Source organism: Alosa sapidissima, chromosome 6 (assembly GCF_018492685.1).
Source record: "Alosa sapidissima isolate fAloSap1 chromosome 6, fAloSap1.pri, whole genome shotgun sequence".
Taxonomy (NCBI): Eukaryota; Metazoa; Chordata; class Actinopteri; order Clupeiformes; family Clupeidae; genus Alosa; species Alosa sapidissima.
In genome coordinates this window covers 37,327,082-37,353,699 of record NC_055962.1, presented here as the reverse complement: position 1 = coordinate 37,353,699, position 26,618 = coordinate 37,327,082, and the positions used below count along the sequence as shown (strand labels likewise).

Here is a 26,618-nt window from a genome sequence, read left to right as displayed (position 1 = left end):
TGCCCTCGGAACAAAATCTGACAGCTGCAGCTTTGAAGTTTTGGAAGTAGGCTAGGCAGCTGGTGGATACCTCCCGTTTTTGGAAAGCTAAATGTTGACACTGTCAACTTGACAGGTATGGACTAGAGCGCCCTCTCGTGGCTGTAGACGGTAATGTTTACTCTTTGGTTCATGCAGAGAATGTCTAATAAGGGGAGAACTGCCACTCTCGGAAAACTTCCGGTTTCTGAACTGGTTGCAGTTCCTTCTGTGGTTCCACATGAGGGCGCTCGTCCACGAGTGCAGAATGCATGGAGGTCTATGGATCTGTACCCCTCAAAATCCACTTTTCTTGGGATATAATTTTTTTCCAAGTAATTTGAGTATTGCATTCGAAGGGGAGGCAAAGAAAATACACTTGGTTGAGTATTATATTTTTAAGTATTTTGAGTATTAAGTCACTTAATTGTTCTAAAAAGCCTTTCAAATGTGTCAATGACGTCATTCATTAGCACAATTCTAGCGTGTTATGTGCAACAACGACCCAACCTGTAAGAAATCAAAAGGACATAAGTACTCGTTCATTCAACTTTTGACCTATAACCCATGTTGAAGTTATACAAACTACAATCAAATCTGAGATTTGTCAACGACAATCAGGTGAAAGAGACCAATTTAGCTGTCTAGCTCCATTGACTCCCATTCATTCTGCACTCATGGCGATCGCCCCTGGCGTGGAACTCTGGTGGAACTGCATCCAAAATTCGGTACAATGGGACTTAATACGGAGTGGCAAGGCTCTCCCTAGACGGGCTCTGGTTCATGTCAGTCTGTATGAATTAGGATTTAAAAACATGTTCTAAAACTGATAGTTCCAGTCCTTGGTTGTGATTGGCTGAATCACGTTCGATGCCGTTATAAATTGCAGCATAAACATACACCTTGACCGCATTTCGTTCTATATTACCGCACTACCATTAATTGATGTAAGGGATAATAGAACGCCGGTCATTATGGGGAAAATAAGTCCCGACAGGGCGAACCGGACCCCGACGCGCCAGCGGAGGGGTCTTGTTTCGCCCTGAAGGGACTTATTTTTCCCATAATGACCGGCGTTCTATTATCCCTAATGGTTAATGGTTATGGTTAAATTATCGAAATGAGTGCGATGGTGATACAATCCTGCTTTTCAATTAGTTGACATGGTGTTTGACATGAAATTATAAGCAGGTGAGTTTTACGTAATAAGCAATTTGTTTCTTTGGGTCTGGGTAATTCATGTGACAAATTCTGTTATAGGCTACTACCGTTTTTCTGAAAAACAAACCAGTACAACAACGTTTCTATCTCCAAAATAGTGCATTTCTGCAGTGTACTACGTAGTGCAATACAGCTTTGTCCAAAGTAGCCTATACTGTATTTTCCTGCATAAGAACTAATACTCCTCCAAATTTCTACAGTGTTGACACTTGAAGTTGTGGATAGTTTAGTAGCCTATTCCAGTATTTGAATAAATACCCACACCAGTGTTACACTTGTCTCACCTATATACAATATATGTCTATGAATTACAGTAGTGATACAATGAGAAAGGAAGGAGAAAGGAAGTGTTGTTTAGCAGTGTTGGGAGTAATGCATTCAAAAAGTAATGTAATTACAGTAATGCGTTGCTTTTTGCTGTAATGCAGTAACGTAAGACATTACCAATACAATTTCAGTAATATTTTACTCGGTACAATTCTCAGTAACTGAAGTTACTTTGCTTTTTAATCCAAAGTTGAGAAATGCTCAATTGACACCAGAGAAGATTATCCAAGAATTAAAAAAAGTAATCTATGCTGGTCCTGGAATTTGATTGCCTTGTTTAGATGACTGTAGAAAGGGAATTTGAGTTATCTCTGCCATTCATGCAACAGATCTAACATGGTTAGGCTATACTTCTCATTTCAAGCAGTGAGAATAACTAAAATGTTGCTTTTACAGACAAAGATTGTAGCCATTATTCTCTACAAATTATTTGCATTACACCACTGTAAGTGGAAGGAAAGGCAACCAGCAATGATGAGAACCATTTAAAATCAACATACAATTTCACTATGGCTATATTTTACTATATTAAGTTGTGAGTGACCTTTGGCCTTTGGAACCGACATTGTCCCATGAGCCATAACTGAAACCATTATTGTTCTTTTGTTAGCCTTAAGCCTAGCTCAGTCATTATGCCATACCACATCACCTCCTGCCGTGTAATGAGCTGCATTGAACACATAAAGATCACCAAATCCATATTTTCTGTTATTTTGGTGAAAGTAATGTAAACGTAGTGTAATGCCTTACAATTAAAAGACAGTAATATTGTAATGTAGCAAATTACTGACAGTAACAAGTAATAAATAATGCATTACGCTTTTAAAGTAACTTGCCCAATGCTGTTGTTTAGGGATGGTCATGTAATGTATCTTTATGTCTTTTTTTTTTCTCCCCTCTACTATGTCTTCACAGATCCTTGCTCCTGATATCCTGATGTATGGGTTGCATTTCATTATGACTCCAACAGAACACTCACAGAAAGGAGAATGGTGTCAAACTACAAGACAGCCAGCATGTAAACAAGGCCTTGTTTGTCCTTGTTTGGCTACTCATTTGTTTACTTCCTGAAGAGGCTGAAGCATGCTGGCCTTGACACCTCAGTCCTTGCTTCCATTAACAGGTGTGTTACGGAGCGCATCCTCACATCACGATCTACTGCAGTGGTGGAAACGGAGGACAATTGGCAGGTATTTGACGTCATTTTTACATTACTTTTACTGTGATTTTGCTATGGTAGATATGGTTGTTGCTGTGCTAAATATAGGCCCATATTGTTTGACCACCTAAACCATATATTTTCTGAAAGCCTATAGCCTCTAGATATCAGTTAATATCAATTAAGACATGTCCCACCTTCCTACTGACTTTGACATATCATAATGCGTACATAGGCCTATATTGTAGATCGAGAAACAAATTGTTCAGCTGATACATTTGGGCCTATACTATTAAGGGACAGCTGAACTGACCACCTACACCATATATTTTCTGAAAGCCTATAGCCTCTAGATGTCAATTAATATCAATTAAGACATGTCCCACTTTCCTACTTACTCTGGCATATCATAAGGCATACATAGGCCCATATTGTAGAGCGAGAAACAAATTGTTCAGCTGATACATTTTGGCCTACACTATTAAGGGACGGCTGATTCAACCACCTAAACCAATCCATTAACATTAATTAGGCCGTGTTCCACCTCCTGAAATACTTTGGCGCACTATATTAAAAGGCATAGGTCTGTGTTGTATAGGTGAACTTTAGTCATCAGTATGTTTTAACATGTCTTTCTATGTACACTTTTATTTATAATTTCCAGGTTGTCAGCTGTTGTCAGGCTCATCACCAAAGCAGAAAGACATAGTGAGACCAGGCATGCCAGGAAGGAGCAAGGCACAGGCCAGGAAGGAGCAAGGCAAAGCCCAGGAATTTTTCTGCAGCTGTTCCCGCCAGCTATAGAAGGACTGCTCCTGAGAATAGATGGGTGTCTACATTGTTTTGCAAAATGGGTCTTCTACACATGATGCTTGTCAAGCACTGCTCATTGACTGGCCAGGGGTCCTCTGTATTGTGGCCACTGGTCAAAGGTGCCACATGACTGTCTCAGAGTCCTCTACATCATTCCGGTGACGGGACTTCTGGCCTAATCTGACAGGATGGGTCTTGTGTTACTGTGACCAGACAGCTCAACAATGCATCATTCTCATCCATGCCCTCATCGCCTCAAGACTGAAGTACTACAACAGCATTCTCTATGGTCTTGAAAAATATTATTGTCTTTATTATTATTATTGATAATCCAACTAAGCCCCCAATACCCTATCCCACCCATAGTGTTATTTATTTACAAATGCACATACTGTAATTATAATTATACATAACCATATTCTACTGCTCTTCATATTATCCATCCTGAACATACACTTCTTACTACTCTTATAATGTTACTGTAGCTGTACATACTATACATATCTGTGTATATGGTTCATATCTGAATATCATATTTATTCTGTTTCTCATATGTTCTGTTAATACACTGCCCATATTTATATCTAATTTATATGACTCTAAACCACCTTCTGTAAACCAACTGCATATTACTGTCTACACGACACTATATTTCTTGTCCTGCCTATGCACCATCTGTCTATACTTTGTATATCACATTGCACTTTTGCTTTGTACAGGGTTCCCACGGGTCATAGAATTTCTGGAATATCATGGAATTTTAGAAAGTCTATTCCAGACATGGAAAGTCAGGGAATTTTTTTCATTTTGGGGGCAAAGTCATGGAATATCAGGCAATTTTGTTGTAGTAGTTTATGATCTACTAGCCAAAATGCATAACATATTTCCACACAGAATTGGTGTATATCTGGTTATTGTCTTTACAGCTTGCTTGAGTAGCCCAACTGTGTTAATTCAATGCCTATTTATTCATCTCCCGCTCTAAAAAAGTAAAAAACTCTATATACTCTACACTGCTATGCGAGTGCTCTGAAATCATTGGTCGGTATATTGTACTACTCATTAGTAAGTAATGGAAATTCAGGTGTTTTGTCAGGGAAAAGTCATAGAATTTTACATTTGACTTTTGAGTGGGAACCCTGTTTTTACTTTTACCGACCGCTAGACTAGTAAGGTTTTACGAATTAACGTGCACTGACATTTCGTACACGTATGTACTACACTTGTTTTGAGATCAGGCTGCAAATACAGATGCATTTTCAGCTTTGAACAAAACCGTTCAGGAATTATTACAACAAAAGTGGGACGTGCGTAATGTTTCATTCGTCCCTCCTGGTCAGGACAGTTGAAACAACATAAGGGGACGAATGAAACATACAGTTTAAGCCATATAAACGTCCAACAACTTCGACATTGTACTACATATCATGAATGGTACTCCCAAAAGGTTTTATTTTAGATAGATTGTTGCAGGGCTATACGTCTTTGTGCATGTCTGTTAACAACTCATTTGCCATCATCGTGAAGCGTGTATGAAACGGTTTTTGCCGTTTAAACCTCGTAGTGCATTAACTTCTGTGAACAGACCACCGTGGAGTCCATTATCCCGCTTATTCCACTGTTGCCACTTGCGTTGTGTTCATTTCCTGTTACAATTTAAACGTTTTAATCGCTAAAACTGTCTTGTTTGTAGAACTAATTTCTTCCGACACATATCAACTAATTTCTCAACTCACAGGACAAACTGCCGTTAATAGGTTACGGGGACGCTGGCGAGACTGACGCCGCTCCGTCTGGCATGTTTATAGTGGATGGAATCCACTATCTTGAAATCTCCTGGCTTCTTCTTCTTATTACAGTGCATGAAAATGCACTGTACTGTTCTTCCTAGGCAACTTCTTCTTATTATTATTATTCCGCTTACCACTTTTTCCGTACGCTATTTCTCTTGAACAGTTTAACTTAGAAACTTCATTCAAACTTTGTTACGTAGGTCTTCAAACAGATTGGGTTGGTATGACTTTTCAACTTTGAAACTTTTATACTTTTTAAACTATTAAAGAAAAACTTTTTAAAAATCCCCATAGACTTAATATTGCCGATTGTGACATCATAATACGGCCATTAAGCAATTAGAATCCTATGGCAGGTGTTCAGGCCACCTGCAGCCTCAGGCTTTAAGCATACAATCTGGGTCAATTAAGACTACACATCCTATTCAACTGTTTCCTCTGCCCAAAACTGTTTCAAAATAAAAGTCCTCACTACAATAATCCACTGTTAAACAATGTAACCTATTAAACTACTGAACTTTTTACATTCAACTTTTAAACGGTCTACTTTTAAACTATCATTAAACTATCTATCTATTAAACTAGCTGTCTATCAACAACTTTTAAACTATCTACATTCAACTTTTAAACTTTTAAACTATATACATTCACTAGCTGTCTATCAACAACTTTTAACTTGTCATCAACTATGTCAACACTTTTCATCAACTATGACTCCTACCCACTGTAGCTAGTTAGCATGGTTAACAAAGTTAGCATGTTAGCATTGCTAACATTGTTAACATGTTTAACAAAACTGCTAAAAATGATTAGCTAGGTTAGCTAAGTCACATGGTTAGCATAGTTAGCATGCTAGCATAGTTAGCATGCTAGTTAGCATTTTTAGCAAAACTGCTAAAAATGATTAGATAGGTTAGCTAAAGTAACATGGTTAGCATAGTTAGCATGCTAGTTAGCATTTTTAGCAAAACTGCTAAAAATTATTAGCTCGGTTAGCTAAGTAACATGGTTAGCATAGTTAGCATAACTGCTAAAAATGATTAGCTAAGTTAGCTAAGTAACATGGTTAACATAGTTAGCATGCTAGCATTGTTAGCATGCTAATTAGCATAGTTAGCATAACTACTAAAATGATAAGCTTGGTTAGCTAAGTCACATGGTTAACATAGTTAGCATTTACTAGCATAGTTAAACATGTTTAGTAAAACTGCTAGAAAATGTTAGTTACGTTAGCTAAGTAGCATGGTTAGCATGTTAATATTGCTAGCACTGCTATAAAACATTAGCTAAGTAGCATGGTTAGCAGAATTAAAAATCTTAGCATAACTGCTAGCAAACATTAGAGCCATTCCAACTTTCAGTTATCGTCAAATATCTACCTATACACAGCCATTAAACTATTTGAATATCAACATTCATTCAACTTCCAGTCTGTCAACAACTTTTAAACTATTTACCTTCAACTTTTAAACGGTCTACTTTTAAACTATCATTAAACTATCTATTAAACTAGCTGTCTATCAACAACTTTTAAACTATCTACTGTCTATCAACAACTTTTAAACTATCTACATTCAGCTTTTAAACAGTCTACTTTTAAACTATCAACTTTTATTAAGCTATGCAACCACCATGTCTATCCTAGCATCACCGTAGTAACCATCTCTGTATTATCTGTTTTAACTATACATGATATTTTACATCACAACTTTAGCATTTTCATGCACTGGTAATTCCTTGGAATTGCATTTCTAGTTATTATTATAACCTTTTTTTCTTTTTACCTTTTCAAGAATTAATGCGACTCTGGAGTTGGACAACAGAGTAACTTTTTCAGATTTTCTTAAAAGTTTATACTTTTTGAGAAATAGGGGATTAAAAATGGTAAAAAGCTAATTTTCCCCCCATAGACTTGAATGGCTGTGATGTCATAATGGTCTAAAGTCAGCTGCGCTCGTTAAGCTCCCAGAGTAGTTCCCGGGCTAATTAGAACACTGGCACAGGTGTCACCTGTGAATTCAACTGTCTCAGCTTCTAATGCATACAATCTGATGCTCCCTAAAACTACACATCCTGTTTAAGTGTTTCCTGTGTGTCAAAATAAAAGTCACAGTCATATCTCATGCTTTGCGCATTATATCTCCAGAACGGTTTGACGCATGTGCTTCAAATTTGGTACAAGTGTTTGTATGACTCAAAGATGAAGTGAGTTGATGTTGGAGGTCAAAGGTCAATGGTCAAGTCAATGAACACTCTGAGTGCGATATCTCAAGAATGCCTTGACATACATGCCTGAAATTTGGTATGAGTATTTGTATGAATTCAAAGATGAAGTGAATTGATGTTGGAGGTCAAAGGTCAAGGTGAAAAACACCTTGAGTGTTATATCTCAAGAACGCCTTGACACACAAGGTCTTTTGGTACGAGGGTTTGTATCTCTAGTTTGGCTGCTTGCATCTCTCCTGTCTGTGAACCTGCTGGTATCTAGTCGGTTGACTGTCCAGCTGCTGGGTATATAGTCGGTTGACTGACCAGCTAACGTGGGAGCTTGCTATCCACCTCATTTCTCTTGGACTGATGCTTGGGATTGAGTGAGAGGTGTGTGCTGACTATGGGAGGGTTTCAATACACAGCCCTTGAGCTTCGACAGTTCTCTTCCACCAATGTCAAGCCCAACATCGACGTACTCCATGTCTGTCGGGTAGTGGGGATAGTCCAGCGGAAACGCTATGTGCACCGTGGCTCACGTCGCTCCTTCATCATCCAGCGAGTGACTGAGGATAGCATTCCGACGCTGAGACAACCAACATCTCCTCGGAAATGCCTGCCTGCAAAACACAATATCCCAGAGTGGTTCGCTCCTGCCTCTACATCTAGCAGGAGAGCGACAGGCCAGCATCTGATCAGCATACAGACTGTGTCCACTACATGGAGGTATTATATATAACTGGAGAGAGTGACTAAGTGACTAAGGCTAGGCTAGTAAATCCGGCCAATTCATAGTCGTCACGCCATATTGAACACTGGGGCTCGGATCCAATGTCAAAATTGTCTGTAGTACGCTACATGAACTGGACCATAAATATGCCACCAAAAAAATAAATACCTAAACAGCCTAATAATAACTCCACGTGGGTATCGAACCTGCTTCCTAAATGAAACCTCTTAAATGATAACCATTCATCTACGTACTTGAGCCACGAACCAGCTGATAAGTCATAGTGCAATTTACTTGACTTACAATTAGAAGAAGTCAGGTAATGATTGTAGCAAGTTAACACGGCTGATGGTGTCTTGCTACAGCAGTTGCCCAAGCCAGTAGGTCAAAGTACCATGGTTAAGTTTTCAAACATTTCACTTACTGCTGGTCATGCTCTCTGTGGCCACCTAGTATCTGTAGCCTAAATTGAGGAAGCATTGCTGGTCTAAAAATAAATAAATAATAATAAAAAAAAAAAACGTGTGATGGAGAGGACTGAACCCATGTCGACTGCGTGAGAAAGCAATGTATAGGCATTAACCTGTTGCGCCACAGGAGAAGCACCCAACGCGAGAATTAGGAAATAAAGTATCAAAAAAAACATCAAACCCATGTTTACATGTCAGTAACATTAACGTTAATAGCCTATAAGCCTAAGAGTTTTGACTCTCCCTGTGCGCAAATTTTGAGTAAAATATGGACACGTTATAGACTTCTCCTGCCAATTGCAGTGTGCATTTCAATGCCTGTGTTTTATGAACTGAATTCTTAAAAGAATAGGCTGGACAAAAGGATACACAATTAGGCAACACATTTTTATTTGATTTATTTGCTGACGTTCATGTGGCTCTACAGACACTTCAGGTAGGGGCGGCCACAGCCTAACCTCAGTGAAACGTTTGTAAAACTTAACCATGATACTTTGAAGGCCTTCTAAATGGCTTGGGCAACGGTAGCATGATAACATGGTAGCCAGATAACATGAACAGCTATGTTAACTTGTTACAATTATAATAACGTTAGCTGACTTCTTTTAATCATACAACTGAAGTCAATTTCTGTGAGTGCCGTCAGCTGGTTCGTGGCGCAAGTGGATAGACGTCTGATTACCAAGCAAAGTCATTAATTATGTGTGGTTCAATGCCCATGTGGAGTTAAGTTATGCTATTTAGGTGTTTGTTTTTTGGGTTGCATGTTCATGGTCCAGTGCATGTAGTACTACATACAATTTTGACTTTTAAACATGTCATGCATATTTGTGTGCGTCTCTAGTAGGCCTATATCAGAAAGTGACAAATCTGCAAGCGGCCACATCTGGCAAAGACTCGTCTTCAATCATGAAACGTCATCAACGCAGCCAGTTAACATGGGAGCCAGTTGCCATGTAACACCGGCTCTCCCCTACTTACTCACCATAAGTTCTTGATGAAATTAGTAGGTGTTTAATGTCTTGGGGTCAAAGGTCAAGGTCACGTGAGGTCATACTTGACAAGCAATGTTTGTGTTATACCTCTCAAGCAGATTGAAGAATCCTCATTAAACCCAACACAGTTAATTAAGCCTAAATTAACTGATAAGGCATTAAAGATCATGGGATCACAGGTAGAGTTTAAAGGTCATGAGGCTATAGGTGGCTGAGGCATAGAATCGGCTATCTGAATTTACATTAAAAAAGATTAAGACATTTATTAAAGCAAAACGAACTTTATTTTCTGTATAAAAACAGTTGTTTCAAAATCCACATCTTATTTTAGTATTGTAGTAGTAGCCTCTCTGAAACCAGGGGAAATCAAAATAATTTGCTGTTTTAAAAATGCAAACATCTGTGTGAATACCTGTTTTAAAATAACTGTTTCAGTTCATAAATGATATTGGAGTAAAAAACAAAGTACTATTACATAACATTCAGTACATCAATAACAACATTGTAAATCATTTAGACAATGTCTGGACTGCCTCTGGACTCATTGTTTACGTTACCCCCCCTGCTGGCCTGTTCGTGCTTTACTCTGTGTTTGTTTTGAGTGTGCCATGTGCTCTTGCCTTGACAGCTCTCCCCGCCCCATTCTTGCCACCTGTTCTGTTTGATTCAATTATTGGTTACCCTGCTGCTCATTGTATTCCTCTGATTACCTGCCCTACTTATACCTTACTCATTTTGTGTTTCTTCATCTGGTTGTCCTGAGCCTGCACTTTGACTCTGTAGGTTTGATTCTGAGATTCTTGTTTTCTGGACCTTTATCTGAACGCTGCTACTGAAAACCTTTGAGGTTGGTTTTTCTAGTATATGGACATTTACTGAGCCCTGATTTTGATTGCTCGTGATTATTTAATTTTTTCAGTTTTTGAACTTTCTCCTTGGATCTCAGTTTTTGATGTTTACTTTTTTTTGGATTACTCAACTGGACTGAACTCTGATTTTTGACACTCTCTTTTGGATGTTCGTAATACTACCCTATTTTGGGATTGACTTGAACTCGTGTGCTTGTGCTGGTTGCCATTCTAATAAATCTCTGGAACTTCACTTTTCTGCATTTGGGTCCTCCTTGTCCCGAGCCTGACAGACAAGCTGAATAGCAGAAGTTTTAGATTAAATCCAAACCATTTCTGTCAAACATCTGAAACATTGTCATCTTGAGCTATTTCCTTCAACTTAAATTATAATGCCAGACAAGCAATGTAAATGTCTATGTTGATAGAATAGTGTTAGAAATAAAAACTACCCTTGCATTGCATTGCAATAGTTATACTTTGTTCCCTGAAGTTGGTAGTAGGCATATAAGCAACGGCAGCAGCGGACTGATAATACCTAGGATTATGGTGGGTTTTCAGGATGTGAAGGGATGTAATCATGGGTTTCCTAAGGGTTCATACTATTGCATGGGTTTTCATGTTTTAGAAGAATGTAGTCATTAGTGTCGTAAGTCTTAATGCCACTGCATTTGCCGTGAGCAGTGTGCGGTCACTATCTTGTGTAGGCCAGACCAACTGTCAAAGAGTGGGGTGAGTGGTGGACTGGAGGTACTAGGATGAGAGGATCTCCTCCTTATATGGTTAAGGGAGAGGGGGTGTTATCAAGCTGGTGAGGACTGGACAGGACAGGGATGAGGAGGCCACTGTGCCTTATGAGTTGGGGCCTGTCCAGCTAGGAAGAGAATAAGATAAGAAGGCCTTATTTCACCAAACTGGAAGGAACCAGAAAAACTTAGGGTTACACTATTTTACATATGTTACCTATGCATTACATAGGTTTGCATATAGTTTTATGCATGATGGGAAGATGGTTTCCACCAATGTAAGTGACCCTGCTTGGTACTGATTGGTGAAGGGTGTTGATGGAGATGGCGTGAGAGGGTGGCACTTCTCAAGAGCTGAGGAGTATAAAATATAGTGTACAGCCATCCGTAGGGGAGATCTTGTCGGGGGCCCCTGCTGATGACATCTACTCCCTATTGCTTTGATGGTTGGGCTGTACTATCATTGGAATACGGTGAATAAAGATCAACAGTCTTCGGAAAATCTTCTATCTACATTGTCTCCTTCGGACACCTTGTTCCAGAGTGCTAAATTACTAAATAGTCAAGTGGTAATTGTTAATTGGACAATTGGATTTGGAAGTGGATATTTTCTAGCCTGGAAAATCCAGACCCTGGTAATCCCGGCCACAAACAATGTAATGGCCCAACTCGAGGGGCGGCACCAAGCATGCATTTAAAAATCTCACTGCATGCAATTGGATAACACTAGACTGATGTTTACTCTGAATGATTCCGGACTTCGACACAATTGGATAACACTATGACCAATGTTTACTGACCTCCAATGTTGCAGCGCTGTCGTCATCAGTTTAGCTCGCCTCTGGCCCGCATACAGTATATCAGATACGCCGATTTGATCACTGCTAAGAAACTAGTCCCTCAAAATGTTGAAATGAAATTGAAATGCATGGATAGAATAATGTTAGAAATATAAAACTATCAACACACAGACATTTACATCGACAGTCGGCCGATGTAAATGTCTGTGTGTAATAAAAAAAATGATTTGTCTGCCGTTATAATGTATTTGCCTGGGTGTACTGTGGAGTGGGTAAGACTGTTTTTAGTGGCATGCTAACATACTGATTACTTGCGCTAGCTTAGCACCTGCAAACTCTGCAACTAGAAGGACTGGATGAAACGTGTTGAAAACGGTCTCCACTGATAAATATCACACATGCTAACTTGGAAATGAGGTCCTTTGTCCAATATCCTGAACCACCCTTTAAAATGTGTTGTTGCCTATAGCAATGCTATAGTAAATCAGCTTTTGCAAGCCAGTGCTACTAGATGACGGCTCACCTCCACATTGGCAGATAACGCAAAGATCTGCGCATATGCCAGGTTCCTCTTCAAGTGCTGTCTCATCATCCATTGCAGTGAAATGGAAAATAATGAATCAAGACAGTACTGAGCACAACTAAATACTGATATTCATCCCAGGGGAAAATTTTGCTTCTTACATCTTTCAGAAACAAAATTTAGAAAATGAACTGCTATCTTAATACTTTGTGTCCCTTAATGTGCTTTGTAAGAAATTATAAGGTGGCTTGTAACTCATAAAATTAAATCCCATTTTTTAAGAGATTGACAAATTCGTATTTAATTATATTATTGATATCTACCGTCAAAATCTTCCAAAATATTTAGATATTATTTTTTGCCCACCCGTAACTTCAACTGAACAGATAACAACGGACATGCCACATTACTAACATCAAAACCTTTAGGACAATGCTAGTCTTCAGGGTTACAGAAATTGCCAGGAGAAAGTGGACAACACCTTGTCCATGAAGGGAAAAATAGCAAGGGCCACAGTTAACAGTCATACTAACTTATGGAAAGTCACAACAGCACAGAAAGCTATAATTTACAGCTGGAAGTAGCACTGCTTGTACTGTGGAAAGGACTGCATGGGCAATATTGAAAGAGATATTGGTCAGGTCATGACTATGCTAGTGGAAGTATTTCACTGCTATGTAACTGCTAAGCACATTTGCCTTCCGTAATTGCAATCAGAATCTTGATTCTTATATATAAAGGAGGGGTATTGAACTCATTGTGCTGTAGATAGGTACTCCCCATGTCAAAAACAACCAAGTCTATATGCTAAATTATGTAAAAATGCTATATTTACAGTAATTGAATTAAACATGGCATGTTGATTAGCATGTCTCCACCGTCAATAACCTTGTATATCAGGGGATGAAACTGACCTTAACCTTTGACCCCATGGCCCTGAGTCCCTAAGTTCATCTAACTTGTATAGACAATAAATGTACTAGAGTTAATGAAGATCCATTAGTCTGCTTTGGAGATATGAACCAAATACTGCATGTGACCTTGTAACCTTGACCTTTGACCTCAAGACCTAAATTGTCTTGCCAGCTCTTTGACAACTTATAGTGGGTAAGTAGACCAAGTTTGATGAATATCTTTCAATTGGCTTAAGAGATATCAGCTAATATCAAGATGTACTAACATACGTTTTTGGCCCAAAACTCATTGTGCCATGCTCCATTCAAAGCCCTATATATTTTTTTCAGTACAAATCTGCACTGTAGGCACCACAAAGTCTTAATCTACAGACAATTACGATTCAAATGATACCAAATATGCTTTTGCTGTATTTACTTCCACCTTTGACCCTTTTCTAGGCTAATTCGCTTAGACTACCCTTAGCTGTTGTAGAATCAGTGTAACCTACGGCCTCTCGGGGGTTATTGCTTAATTAAATTATATATATTTCGATATATAATACGGTAATTAGGGGTGTAGATAGGTCAATGTTTAATAAGAGCTGGGGTCATTGAAGGGGGTTCTAAGACGTCCAGTTGAGTAAAGTCAGAGTTGGAGAGAACGAATGGAGAGTGAGCTTTGCTATATAATTAAGAGTGATCAAGTGATCAAGTGAGTGGACGTGATTATTTATTTATTGATTTATGTAATGTGGGTTGGTTGTTTTGGACACCTTCTACTGCATGGTGCCTCTGGGTTGTAGACAAATAGGCGAATAAAACATCCACCAACAGTGAAACACCTCCACCTTCCATCTCCATCCTTATTGTTTATAATTGCATAATATATTTAATCCACACAGCCTATCCTATCATTCATGTTGCTCAAACAAATAAGTGCCACTGACATATCATTAAAAATGTTCCATATGTTAAAGGATCACACCAACATTTTGAGAAATACGCTTATTGTTTATAATTGTTATTCTCCTTAATGTAGCCTTACCAACATTTTACATTGTTCACTGATAAATTCAACTATTGTATGGTTATTATTTGTATGTTGCTTTGGACAAAAGTGTCAATATAAAATACAAATTATAAAAAGATAAATAAAAAATAATAATATAAAATAGAAATGAGAAAAAGATTATATCAATAAATACTCAGGAGTGAGTAGCAGTAAACAGTGAGAGGAGTGGGAATGAAAAGGAGTTCAATTCTATAAGTTATAAAAGGAGGAGAGAGATAGAGGAGGTGGGGGAGTGCATACCCACCAGCAGCATGTCAGACTGAGAGGAGTGGGATGAGGAGGAGGTGCATGGGAGAGATGAGGAGGAGATGCATGAGGAGGAGATGCATGGGTTCAGATACAGATGAGGAGGAGGTGCATGGGAGAAATGAGGAGGAGGTGCATGGGAGAGATGAGGAGGTGCATGAGGAGGAGATGCATGGGAGAGATGAGGAGGAGGTGCATGAGGAGGAGATGCATGGGTTCAGATACAGATGAGGAGGAGGTGCATGGGAGAAATGAGGAGGAGGTGCATGGGAGAGATGAGGAGGAGGTGGATGAGGAGGAGCTGTATGGGAGAGATGAGGAGGAGGTGCATGGGTGAGATGAGGAGCAGATGCATGGGAGAGATGAGGAGGAGGTGCATGATGAGGAGGAGATGCATGGGAGAGATGAGGAGGAGGTGCATGATGAGGAGGAGGTGCATGGGAGAGATGAGGAGGAGGTGCATGGGAGAGATGAGGAGGAGGTGCATGAGGAGGAGATGCATGGGTTCAGATACAGATGAGGAGGAGGTGCATGGGAGAAATGAGGAGGAGGTGCATGGGAGAGATGAGGAGGAGGTGGATGAGGAGGAGATGTATGGGAGAGATGAGGAGGAGGTGCATGGGAGAGATGAGGAGCAGATGCATGGGAGAGATGAGGAGGAGATGCATGAGGAGGAGGTACATGGGAGAGATGAGGAGGAGGTGCATGGGAGAGATGAGGAGGAGGTGCATGGGAGAAATGAGGAGGAGGTGCATGGGAGAGATGAGGAGGAGATGCATGGGAGAAATGAGGAGGAGGTGCATGGGAGAGATGAGGAGGAGGTGGAGGAGGAGGTGCATGGGAGAGATGAGGAGGAGGTGCATGGGAGAGATGAGGAGGAGGTGCATGGGAGAAATGAGGAGGAGGTGCATGGGAGAGATGAGGAGGAGATGCATGAGGAGGAGATGCATGGGTTCAGATACAGATGCTGCAGGTGCTACTGGGTCTGTTGTTGTTGTGTCTGGACAATTAGAATGCTGTGTGGTTAACATACAATGTGTGTTCAGTCAAATAAGAACTCACACACCACATACTGCCAATGCAAAGATATATATTTTCAATGAATTAAAAGTGAGTATCTTTGCATCAGCAGTAGCCTACCAGTGGGGTATACTACGAATCTCGATTAGTGGGTTAACGAGGTATGTTGCGCTCAAAGCCAGGGTATGCTGTGACGCGAAAGTGGATCTGTTTTCGTGTCGCTATATCACCATGGTATCTTATGCTGTCAACCAAACCTGGTTGGGAGGAGGTTATGTGCTAAGTTATAGCTCAAATCGTGTAATCTACTCTACCGCCCACTGACCAATCAATTGTCTTAAAAACGAAGTTATCTCATGTGTAGGATTCTGTCATATATCTTACAGGTGGAGCTCCGCCTCTAAACATTTTGGATATCTTATATGCACTTTAATAGTGTTGTGCGTGCAAATATGCCACTATGGACGTGCATACCGTACAACAAATGATGACAATAGATTTATTTGAGGTTATAGGCTAGACACTAAAAATGACCGCAGTGAAATAATTGTTTTTTAATCGGCGGTCTTGTGCATCTCCACGTTTCACGATTGGCCAACGTCATCCCAACACCGAGAACACGCATAGATCTGAGCTGAAAGCCTAGTTTGACAAATATATCACATAACTTCTATCGTAGTATCACTTAACGTATACCCCTGAGTATACTTTGTGAAGCCTCGATGTGTCTACATAGCCTAAATATGTCTAACGTGCTTCGTAGTATACCCCACAGGTGGGCAAGCTCTTTTTTACTTTAACCAAACACTACATTAGAGCATAAACATCCTCCAGGTCTTGATTGGTTGGTGCATATGCATCTGCTGTATGTATGATCAGATGGGTCCCATTCCAAACTTACCCAGGACAGATGGAGAACCTGGAGATGGAGGAGGTGGTGCTGTTGTGGGTGGAGTTGACGGAAGTTGTGGAGTTGGTGCTGGTGCTGGTGGTGCTGGTTGTGGTGGTGGTGGTGGTGGTGCTGGTAATGGTGCTGGTGGTGGTGTTGGTGGTGTTGGTGTTGGTGGTGGTGCTGGTGGTGGAGTAGGTGCTGGTTGTGGTGGTGGTGGTGGTGGTGTTGGTGTTGGTGTTGGTGCTGGTGCTGGTGCTGGTGGTGGAGTAGGTGCTGGTTGTGGTGGTGGTGCTAGTGGTGTTGGTGGTGCAGGTGCTCTCGTCACCACTGGAGTTGTAGTTGGGTTCACTGCAAAGGTGGAAGAAGAGTGAAGGTGGATGTGGAGTTGAAAGTTCTAGTGAATGTGATGCTAGAACACAACATGTGTCTTACATGAGAGAAGCACAATCACTGACCTGCCACTCTGACTGTGTGGGAGACAGAAGTGTGAACATGCCCTCCTGCAGTCAGCTGGCATCTCCATGTGCTCTGAGTGTGAGTGGGGTTTGGAGTGGTCAGTCTGATGGAACAGCGGCGATCTCCACTGATCTGGAGGCTGTTGGTGTTCTGCAGTTCAGCCCCTTCCTCATCCACCCAGCTCAGACGGACATTTTCATGACCAGGTAAACTCCAACAGTCTTCATCGTCTCCATAGGTGTGCAGGGAGCAGTTGAGGGTCACATCACTCCCAGTCTCTCGCTCAGTCACTTCTGGGTGAACAGTTGAAAAGAAAAACAGACTGTTACTGCTACAGACACACCTGTTACTGCTTCAGTACAGATATACCTGTTACTGTTACAGACACACCTGTTACTGCTACAGTACAGACACACCTGTTTCTGCTACAGACACACCTGTTACTGCTATAGACACACCTGTTACTGCTACAGACACACCTGTTACTGCTACAGACACACCTGTTACTGCTACAGACACTGCTACAGCCGTGTAAGGAAGTGAATGTGTGTGTGTGTGTGTGTGTGTGTCTGTAGAAATCCTCACCACACTACCACAGAAGTGTAATTATATTTTGAGCATTGTTAGTGGTACAAAATTGCGACATGGCACCCTGCCCAGTTAGCATCACTGTGCATCATTCTGTGATAATGCAAATAAACAGTCTTGCTCAAAACACCACCAATGATAATTTTTCTCTCAATCAAAAATTGTTAACTGCCCTAGGTTATTTTTACTCAGGAGTTACACTTTATACAACAACAGAAAAGTGTGGTGGATGCACCAGACCTAACTTCTAACTTCTGTTCATGTTGCTAGGTTACGGGGACGCTGGCGAGACACACCGCTCCGTCTGGCATCATGTTTTTGTTTGTTTTTATGTAATGTTCGTAATTTTATGTAATGTCATGTTTATTTTTTTTGTATTGGTTTGTCTAGTTAAATGTTTTCCCTATTTATTTACGTTGTTTTTGATAGTTTTCGTGTTATTCTTAGTCCTTTTTACTGCTTCTAAGTCAGCTGAAACGTCGTTGACGTTTGTCCATTGGGAGCTTGCTATGGCTAGCTTTTGCCCTAGCTGGGCATCGGACATCCTTCCATCCATCCGTGAGCGGTGCTGCACTTCACTGTCTGGTCGAGGGGATCTCTCGGGTCAGCTGGACCTGGGCTACTCTGCGGGAGATCTGCCGTGACCGCCGAGCTGTTGCTGACCTGCGAGCTGCCATGCCAACTGCAGACTAACTGGGCCTCTGACATCCTTCCATCCATCCGTGAACGGTGCACTTCACTGTCTGGTCGAGGCGATCTCTCAGGACAGCTGGACCTAGGCTAGCTACTCTGCGAAAGATCTGCCGTGGCCGCCGAGCTGTTGCTGACCTGCGAGCTGCCATGCCAACTGCAGACTAACGTTAGCCTAGCGGTGAGGAGCTGCAGTCTCACAGAGTAACAGACGGTCGCTGTTAGAAGTCCACCGAGTTGCGCATCTACACGATCGCCCGCTAATTCAGACTGTGCTTCCAGTGATCTCCAGACTGCAGTCTACAAGGCCTAACGTCAACGTGATCTCCAAACTGCCAGTGAATTCACTGGGTTGATCATTTGCTATCGTTAAAGAACTTTGTTGGCATATCGGTTGTGAAGACACTCTGTGCAGTTTTCACGGATCACCATTGCCCTTGGACATTTTCAGCTGGTTTGGAAATTGGACTAATTTTAACATCACCTTCCAATTTTTAAATATATTTTCTTTTTTTTTTTCCACTTTTTATTTGTTTATTTGTTTTGTTGTCTGTCTTATATGTCTTGGTGTCACGGGTACGCTGGGGACTACGCCGCTCCGTCCAGAATTTTTTGTATTTGTTATTTTTTAAATGTATTTGTCATGTCTTGATGTCATGGGCACGCAGGCGACTACGCCGCTCCATCCGGCATCGTTTGTCTTGTTATGTGTCTTGTTTGTTGGAGCGCTTTGGGTTGCACATATGTGCATGTTAAATGTGCTTTAAAAATAAAACTGACTTGACTTGACTTGACTTAACTAATCAGACACCGCTTTAATGCCAGAACAACTCACAGCAGACCTAACTAATCAGACACCGCTTTAATGCCAAAACAACTCACACCAGACCTAACTAATCAGACACCGCTTTAATGCAAAAACAACTCACACCAGACCTAACTAATCAGACACCGCTTTAGTGCCAAAACAACTCACACCAGACCTAACTAATCAGACACCGCTTTAATGCCAAAACAACTCACAGCAGACCTAACTAATCAGACACCGCTTAAATCCCAAAATCACTCACAGCAGCGACGGACAAAGAAGTGCACATCTGGTGCAGAAAACAAGGAGGCCCCTTACCCCCCACCACAGGGATTTCAATAGAGCAGGTGATCTGGCTCTGTAGTGGGAGCTGAACTGGAGTGCATCACTTCACTATCTAACAAAAGGACCCTGAACAAACTGATCAACATCTTGGACAATGAGTGTCATCCACTCCACAGCACTATTGTTAAGCAGAAGAGCCTGATCAGCTGGAGACTTCGCTCACTGCCTTGCACAACAGACAGACTGAGGAAGTCATTCATCCCCAGGGCCATTGAACTGTTTAATGCATCACTTAAGGGAAGAGGAGAAATAGACTTCTCCGCATAGTCTGTCTGCCTCTTCACCACCTCCAATGTCTTGAACTGTCTGTCCACGAGCCACTTTACATTTGTCTTCTGCCTCACTGTTTGCGTGCTGTATTAGCACTCCCTCCATGCCACCTTTCTTAATATAGTTATTTATATATAGATATATATACTTTATTCTTGCACTGTTGCACTGTTTGACTTACTCATTTGCACCACCACCATGACACTCATTCACACAGAGCACCTTACCTTACCTTATGCACTGAGAACCACAGGCTCAGTCCCTGCTTCAGTCATTGCAAGCACACCTGATTGATTATTCACCCACTATGTGGATACTGTTTTTTAAAGTTTTATTTAGTATAATTTGTATTTTGTATATTTAGTATATTCTTTATCTTCTATAGTCCTTATTGCTTAGTTGTGTTTTTTATATTATATACTTTTAATGACTTTTTCTGCTGTTATTGAATGTGTGTGTGTGTTGTTTGTATGCTACTGTGACCTTGAATTTCCCCTAGGGATCAATAACGTACGTATATCTATCTATCTATCTATCTATCTATCTCCTGAATGAACAGCTCCACTAACCACTGGCCACCTATCAGACAGGGCAGCCCCAGAAACTAGCCCTACAGCATGTCCAGTGCAACTCACAAGCAAACACAAACCCAACACATGAACTCATGGCTAAGCGGAATAAAGACCAACATCATCAAACAGGAACACTGAGCCCATGTGCACCTGGGACTACTGCTACCACTGGGACCACACCAGAATACAACACACACTAATATTAACAGCATAATCACACCAGAATACAACACACACTAATATTAACAGCACATTCATTACATAATGGATCACACCAGAATACAATACACCAGGGATGGAAATTAACCACCCGCCCCCCGCCAAAAGCGGGTAGTTTCATGTGCTGGCGGGTGAATAGAGCTGCACAGTCCCGCCCATAGCCAAAATTCGGTTAGGTGCCGGATGTAAGATTCCCATTAATTTGTCCCATTGACGTTTGGAAAAAGAGTTTTACAGCATGTCTTAGGCTAACCAGCTACGGCATAACTCATAAGCATACAACATATCATTTCGAGTGAAAAAACTAACAGAAAATCCAAAAAAAGTCAAACGTACAAGACTGTGTACATATTTTAATTTCCGAGCGAAGGAACTACTCATCCCATAAACCACCACGCCTCACTGAATAATATAGGCAAAATCGGCGCGATTTATTTTGCCATTTCAACCATTTCCAAACGGCGACAGCACGCGAACCCTTTCCTCCAAACAGTGATTTTTATATAGTGAATGTGCAGTTAATAGCAGTTATTTCAGGAGTAATCGTGTAAATAATAGTGTTTTGATATTGAATTTTATATTTATCATCGTGTATTTTATTTTGTGTGTGTGTGAAAGCGGTTAACGTTAACGTTAGCAACATGGTGTGCTGTACCTGACTATCATCCTATGCTGTCATCACTGCTCAGTCGGGCTGATGCATTGACCGGTACATGGTCTGCTCTTGGACCACCATATTCAGTTTATTAATTTGCTGTGAATTATTACACAAAACTTTTCATTAAATGCACGAAGAAGTATTCCTAGGTTAATGATTGATATGAATCATACAGTATGAAGGCTACAGTAGCCTAGCTAATGTTAACTAGCAGCATTAACGTTACCAACCTCCCTGCTTAACTCACCACAACTTTGTAGGTCTTGTCCCTCATGCTGGCCCTTACAAAACCCACAAGCTGACTCTCGGACACACAACAGTCAATAATGTGACCCGATTTAAAGTGGCTTTCACCCCTTTGGACACTGACTAAAACATAATATATTTCATACCTGTGTTGCAGCATGTAGGCTAATGTTAGCTGCATTATGTAATGACATAGAATCTCGGAAATGCTAAAGGTTAGCCAGAGAGGGTTAAAGCGGAGCTAGTAATCAAGGATCTTTGGGTTAGCCTGTCGGCTACCTGAAAAGTTTGAGTGTTTGAACTAACATTTACAGTGGTCTATTTGATAGTGTACTGGCCCTGACTAAGTTCGTGTGATGTATGAACCACAATCCTTGTTGATACAAGTACCAATATTCGTCAAGAAAGTTTTTAATCATATTAAGATGTTCGCCATAGGCAGTAAAATACTCCGCCATCTTTGTCAATAATAGAGTACTGAAGCCATGACGTAGCGTTGTCAAGGCAGCGATTTCACTGGATCTAAACAAATCAATCTACCATTAGAAATCAACATAGCGGTGGCTTTCTTAATATATTTCATTTCATCATTTTACAACGTTTCTAAGACGTTAGTATATATTTTTTACACTGTAGGAATCACATATTACAACATATATTCATACCAACACAATCAAATTCGTGACTAGAGTTTTATTTTAGCATGGGTTTCCTCTGTAAAAGAGACCTGCATGTAACTTCACAGCATGCGGTTAAAATCCTTAAATTCACGGACGTCTTTTGGCTTTATTTTTTTTTGGCAAAAAACGTCACTCTTAACAGCCGCCAGTCTTTGAGAAGACGTGAAATATCCACTGGAATTTTGTTTCTTACTATTACACCTGCCAGGGAATCCGTGTTATGTGGCTATAAGCTGCTGCCTAGCAGGTAAAGCACGTTTAATAGCCTACATTTAAAACAATGTATTAGCTAGAAATGATGCCACATGTCTACATTCAATGCTATTTAAGCCACTTCGAAAGTTTGTTTAGATCCAGTGATTCTGCAGTCATGGAAAAGCTACGTCACACTGAGAGAGTTTCAAACAAAGATTCTAGAACAGAGCTCTGTTCTAGAATCTTTGGTTTCAAACTATCACTATTCACCCCTTGCAAGTGACGTCACGTTTTGTTCGCGCTACAGCAAAATAGCCTAGTGGACGGCAAGAACACGAATCAAATCAATGGGTTGTAAAATGGGACATATCGCACAGCTAGGAGATTATAGTGAGATTTAACCGTAGTAATGCCCTTCCACGACTGTTGGCTTATTGTTTGGAATACAACAACATCCCATGTTCTTGCATAGATATATTTTGGTTTGTTTTCTTTGTGTTTCGGGAGTATTTCAACCACAATTGCATGCTTATCTCCTCAGTGTATGAAGCACAGCAGCGGTTGCTATAGCAACCATAGACTCTGAACAGGACGGCAGATAGCACTTAGGCAAAGTCTTTGGCAAGATCTGAATGTAAACAGATAATACCGTTCAAGTTTTTTTTTAATTTCCTATTTCTTTCAATTCTTTAACTTAAGACATGTAAGAAGTAAGTTTATTCGCTGGGCAACGTACAAACTGACGAGTTACATTAGCCCTAGCACTATGAGCTACGATAAACGTTAGCTAGAATAGCTAGCTTCTAAGTGTGGCAGCTAGTTATTATTTCATGTTCTGATATGACATTCTTAACGTTTTGACTATGTTACAACTGATAAAAGCAAGACAAATAAAGTAACCAAATCGCTTTGCAATATTTTAGTCCAGAAAATACTTATGGGTGTTCATTTACCATAATGTTAATTACAGTAGCCTAACGTAACGTTATCTCCCCTTGCTGTTACCACCAGTTTTAATAACTTTACATTTGCGATCATGACCCATTTCATCTAACAACACCACTGGCATCTTCTTTGACTATCAGTAATATTCTCACCTAAATAGTTCTCTTTTGAATTGGCCCGTATAGCTATTTTAATCCGGCCCGCGACACGCTGCTATTTAGACCTATATGAGGCAGACAGACGGACATCTCCACACCCATTCGTCGTGGTGGAATATCTCACAAACTTTTCATTCAAGAAATTACAAACCGTATATCAAAATAAACAGCAGAACTTACCGAACACAAAGGTGAAAGCATTCCCTTATACAAGTTATAGCCGTTCCAGAGTAATCCGGTTTTGAAATTGAAGCAAATGTCTACACAGTCTCCAACTTTGGGCTTTTGTCATACACGATAAGGCCAAATACAAAATAAATGTTAACAATATCGCCTAGATAACTGTACAACCAGAGTTTTTTCAATGTAGTTTCAAAAAATCCATAAGGACCAATGCATATTACGTTTCTTAAAGCTGAGCTGTGCTTAAATTGTTCAGTGCATGATTTCATAACGGGCCAAATAGAAAATAAATGCTAAATTTTAAATATAGCCTTGATACCTGTAAATATTTAAATCAGATGATGTACTATAGTTAGATCAAGTTGGCGGGTTGGATTATAGGATGCTCCAGAACTCACAGAAAACGGAGTCTTAAAGGAGCCACACCACTTTTATGACAAGACATAGAATAATATGAATGTGGTTCTATTGACCTTTAGTTTTGTTGCTACTGTGCTTGGAGGACAGCTGGTAGGTTTAGGGCAAAATTCAGCACATTTTAGTCGTATTGCAATAATGCTGATTACTGTGATCATTTTGGGTAGCCTATTATAATCATGATATCACATTTTCATGCCGTTTCTCTAGTGGCTGGTAAAAAAGTTGAGTGGCTGGTAGATTTTGGAATCCACCAGCCACAGTGGCAAGTAGAAAAAATATTTAATTTCCATCCCTGCAATACAATATTAACAGCACAATCATTACATAATGGATCACACTAATATTAACAGACAATTCCTTACATAATGGATCACACCAGAATACAACACACACTAATATTAACAGAACAATCACACCAGAATACAACACACACTAATATTAACAGCACATTCATTACATAATGGATCACACCAGAATACAACACACACTAATATTAACAGACAATTCCTTACTTAATGGATCACACCAGAATACAACACACACTAATATTAACAGCACATTCATTACATAATGGATCACACCGTCACAGTTTGCTATAGTATGCAGAGTGTGTCTTGGTGTGACCCATACATGCAGCTGGATATGAAATATGAGGCTAAAGCAGACTTGTACAGTGAGAGTGTCTGATTTATCACACTTACTGGCAAGAATAGAGAGATAAACTGGAGTATCAGGTCCATATTGAGATCCATCACTTTGGTACTGCCGACAGGTGTAGACTCCAGCATCCTCAGTGGTGACATCAGTGATGTGGAGAGAACAGTCAGAGAGCAGACGCAGTCTCTCAGCTCTGGGTGTGTAGTCTGGTCTGATCTTCCCAAGATGGACTACTCTAACAGTAGTCTCTGTGTTCCTGCTGTAGATCCACACAGTTGATGAGCAGTCTGGGTAATGTGAGATCACATTCTCACAGGACAGAGTGGCAGCACCTCCAGCACCGGAGAACACAGTGATAGAGTCTCCTCTGGAACCTGGGGATTGTGAACATTTCAGAGAAAAAAATGAAATTGTATTTAAATATGCACAAAGGTTTTGTGATTGTACTTTAGTCTGCCCTAATCTCCTCCAAAGGCCATGAGCCCTGCTTGAAGAGTCTTTCTGAGGTAGGAGTCCCATGTTTCCATGCTCCATCCTCTAATGTGTGTGTGTCCTGGCCTCACCTTGCAGTAGCAGCAGCACAGTCAGCAGTAGTCCCACTGTTGGGTTGTGCAGCTTTGCCATTTCCTCTGATCTCTGAGCTGCTGTGTCTCTGCTCTGAGCCTCACACAGGGTGTGATGAGAATGGATCTGTCTGTCACACACACATCACTTCCTCTTTAGATGACATAGTGCTGCCTACTGCCCACTGTAGCCCAACCACCCAGATAGCCAAATCAGATTGGCAGATAGCGGACCGCTGGTGGTGTGCCGCCGGTGGCGTGCCACTTGTAGTCCGCCGTAGGACCACCATCTCTTTAAATTGAACTTGTCATGATATTAAGAAAAGTTAATAAAATTATATATGGAGTATAACTCAACAAATGAAAAAAGATTTTAGACCAATAGACCAATAATATTGGGCAATTTGTCTGCAACCCGCCAGAGACCTGATGAGCAAAATGCCAGTGGACCGCCAGCTATGCCCCCAATGGACCGACAGTGGTCCGCCAGCCTCTTGCTATCTGGGCACTGTATCTATTTAAACAGCTGTTTGATTTTTATATTATGTGTCCATTGCCCTGCATGCTGCCTCTGCAATAGCCTCGGTTCTCTGAAGGAGAACACAATAGTCTGACCCTCTCTAGCCTATCTGGACCTGGTCCATGTGTAGATGCCCACAGTGGACTCATTTCTCACGGTGTGGCCTATGCAGCCTTCATGGCCACCGTCAACTAGGAGGACCCGACTTTAAATGTGTTCATGAGATCAGCTGAGAAAATATACGGATCCCCCAGTAACACGATTGTGTTTTTTGTGTGGAAATGTATAAATAAGTGCTTAGGTTACTATGGGAAAGAGACTGTCTGTGGCCAATGTTTTTATTGGTGGTTTTAATTTAGTGAGGATTTTTTTTAGATTATATTCAACTATTGTAATTGTGCAGAGTACAAAGACAATGACAGTTGCAAAGTTTTTTGCAAAGTGCAAAATGTGGCATCTGTGCTTCTTTTGTGTGTGTATGTGTGTGTGTGTGAGTGAGAGAGAGAGAGAGAGAATGAGAGAGTTTGTGTGTGTGTGTGTGTATGTGGTGTGTGTGTGTGTGTGAGAGAGAGAGAGAATGAAAGAGAGAGAGAGTTTGTGTGTGTGTATGTGGTGTTTGTGTGAGTGTATGTGTGTGTGTGTGTGTGTGTGTGTGTGTGTGAGTGTGT

At 40.6% G+C, this 26,618-nt stretch overlaps 1 protein-coding gene across 4 annotated transcripts in view; it reads right to left on the bottom strand.

Moving 5' to 3' along the window:
- The window catches only part of LOC121711490 (inverted formin-2-like), a 53,350-nt gene extending 27,807 nt beyond the window's left edge, over positions 1-25,543 (bottom strand). For 2 of the 4 annotated variants that reach the window (XR_006032350.1, XM_042095134.1), the window contains exons 1-4: positions 25,431-25,543; positions 24,912-25,241; positions 17,233-17,535; positions 16,787-17,125 (exon numbers count right to left, since the gene is read on the bottom strand). Coding sequence is in view for 3 of the 4 variants with exons in the window: in XM_042095134.1 (XP_041951068.1) it covers positions 16,787-17,125; positions 17,233-17,535; positions 24,912-25,241; positions 25,431-25,491 (1,033 nt within the window). In the remaining variant the exon portion in view is untranslated. Of the gene's footprint in view, positions 1-7,823; positions 8,160-16,786; positions 17,126-17,232; positions 17,536-24,911; positions 25,242-25,430 lie in introns of those variants that run through there. The other 2 variants (XM_042095136.1, XM_042095135.1) reach the window with 2 other exon arrangements.
- Positions 25,544-26,618: the final 1,075 nt, after the last annotated feature.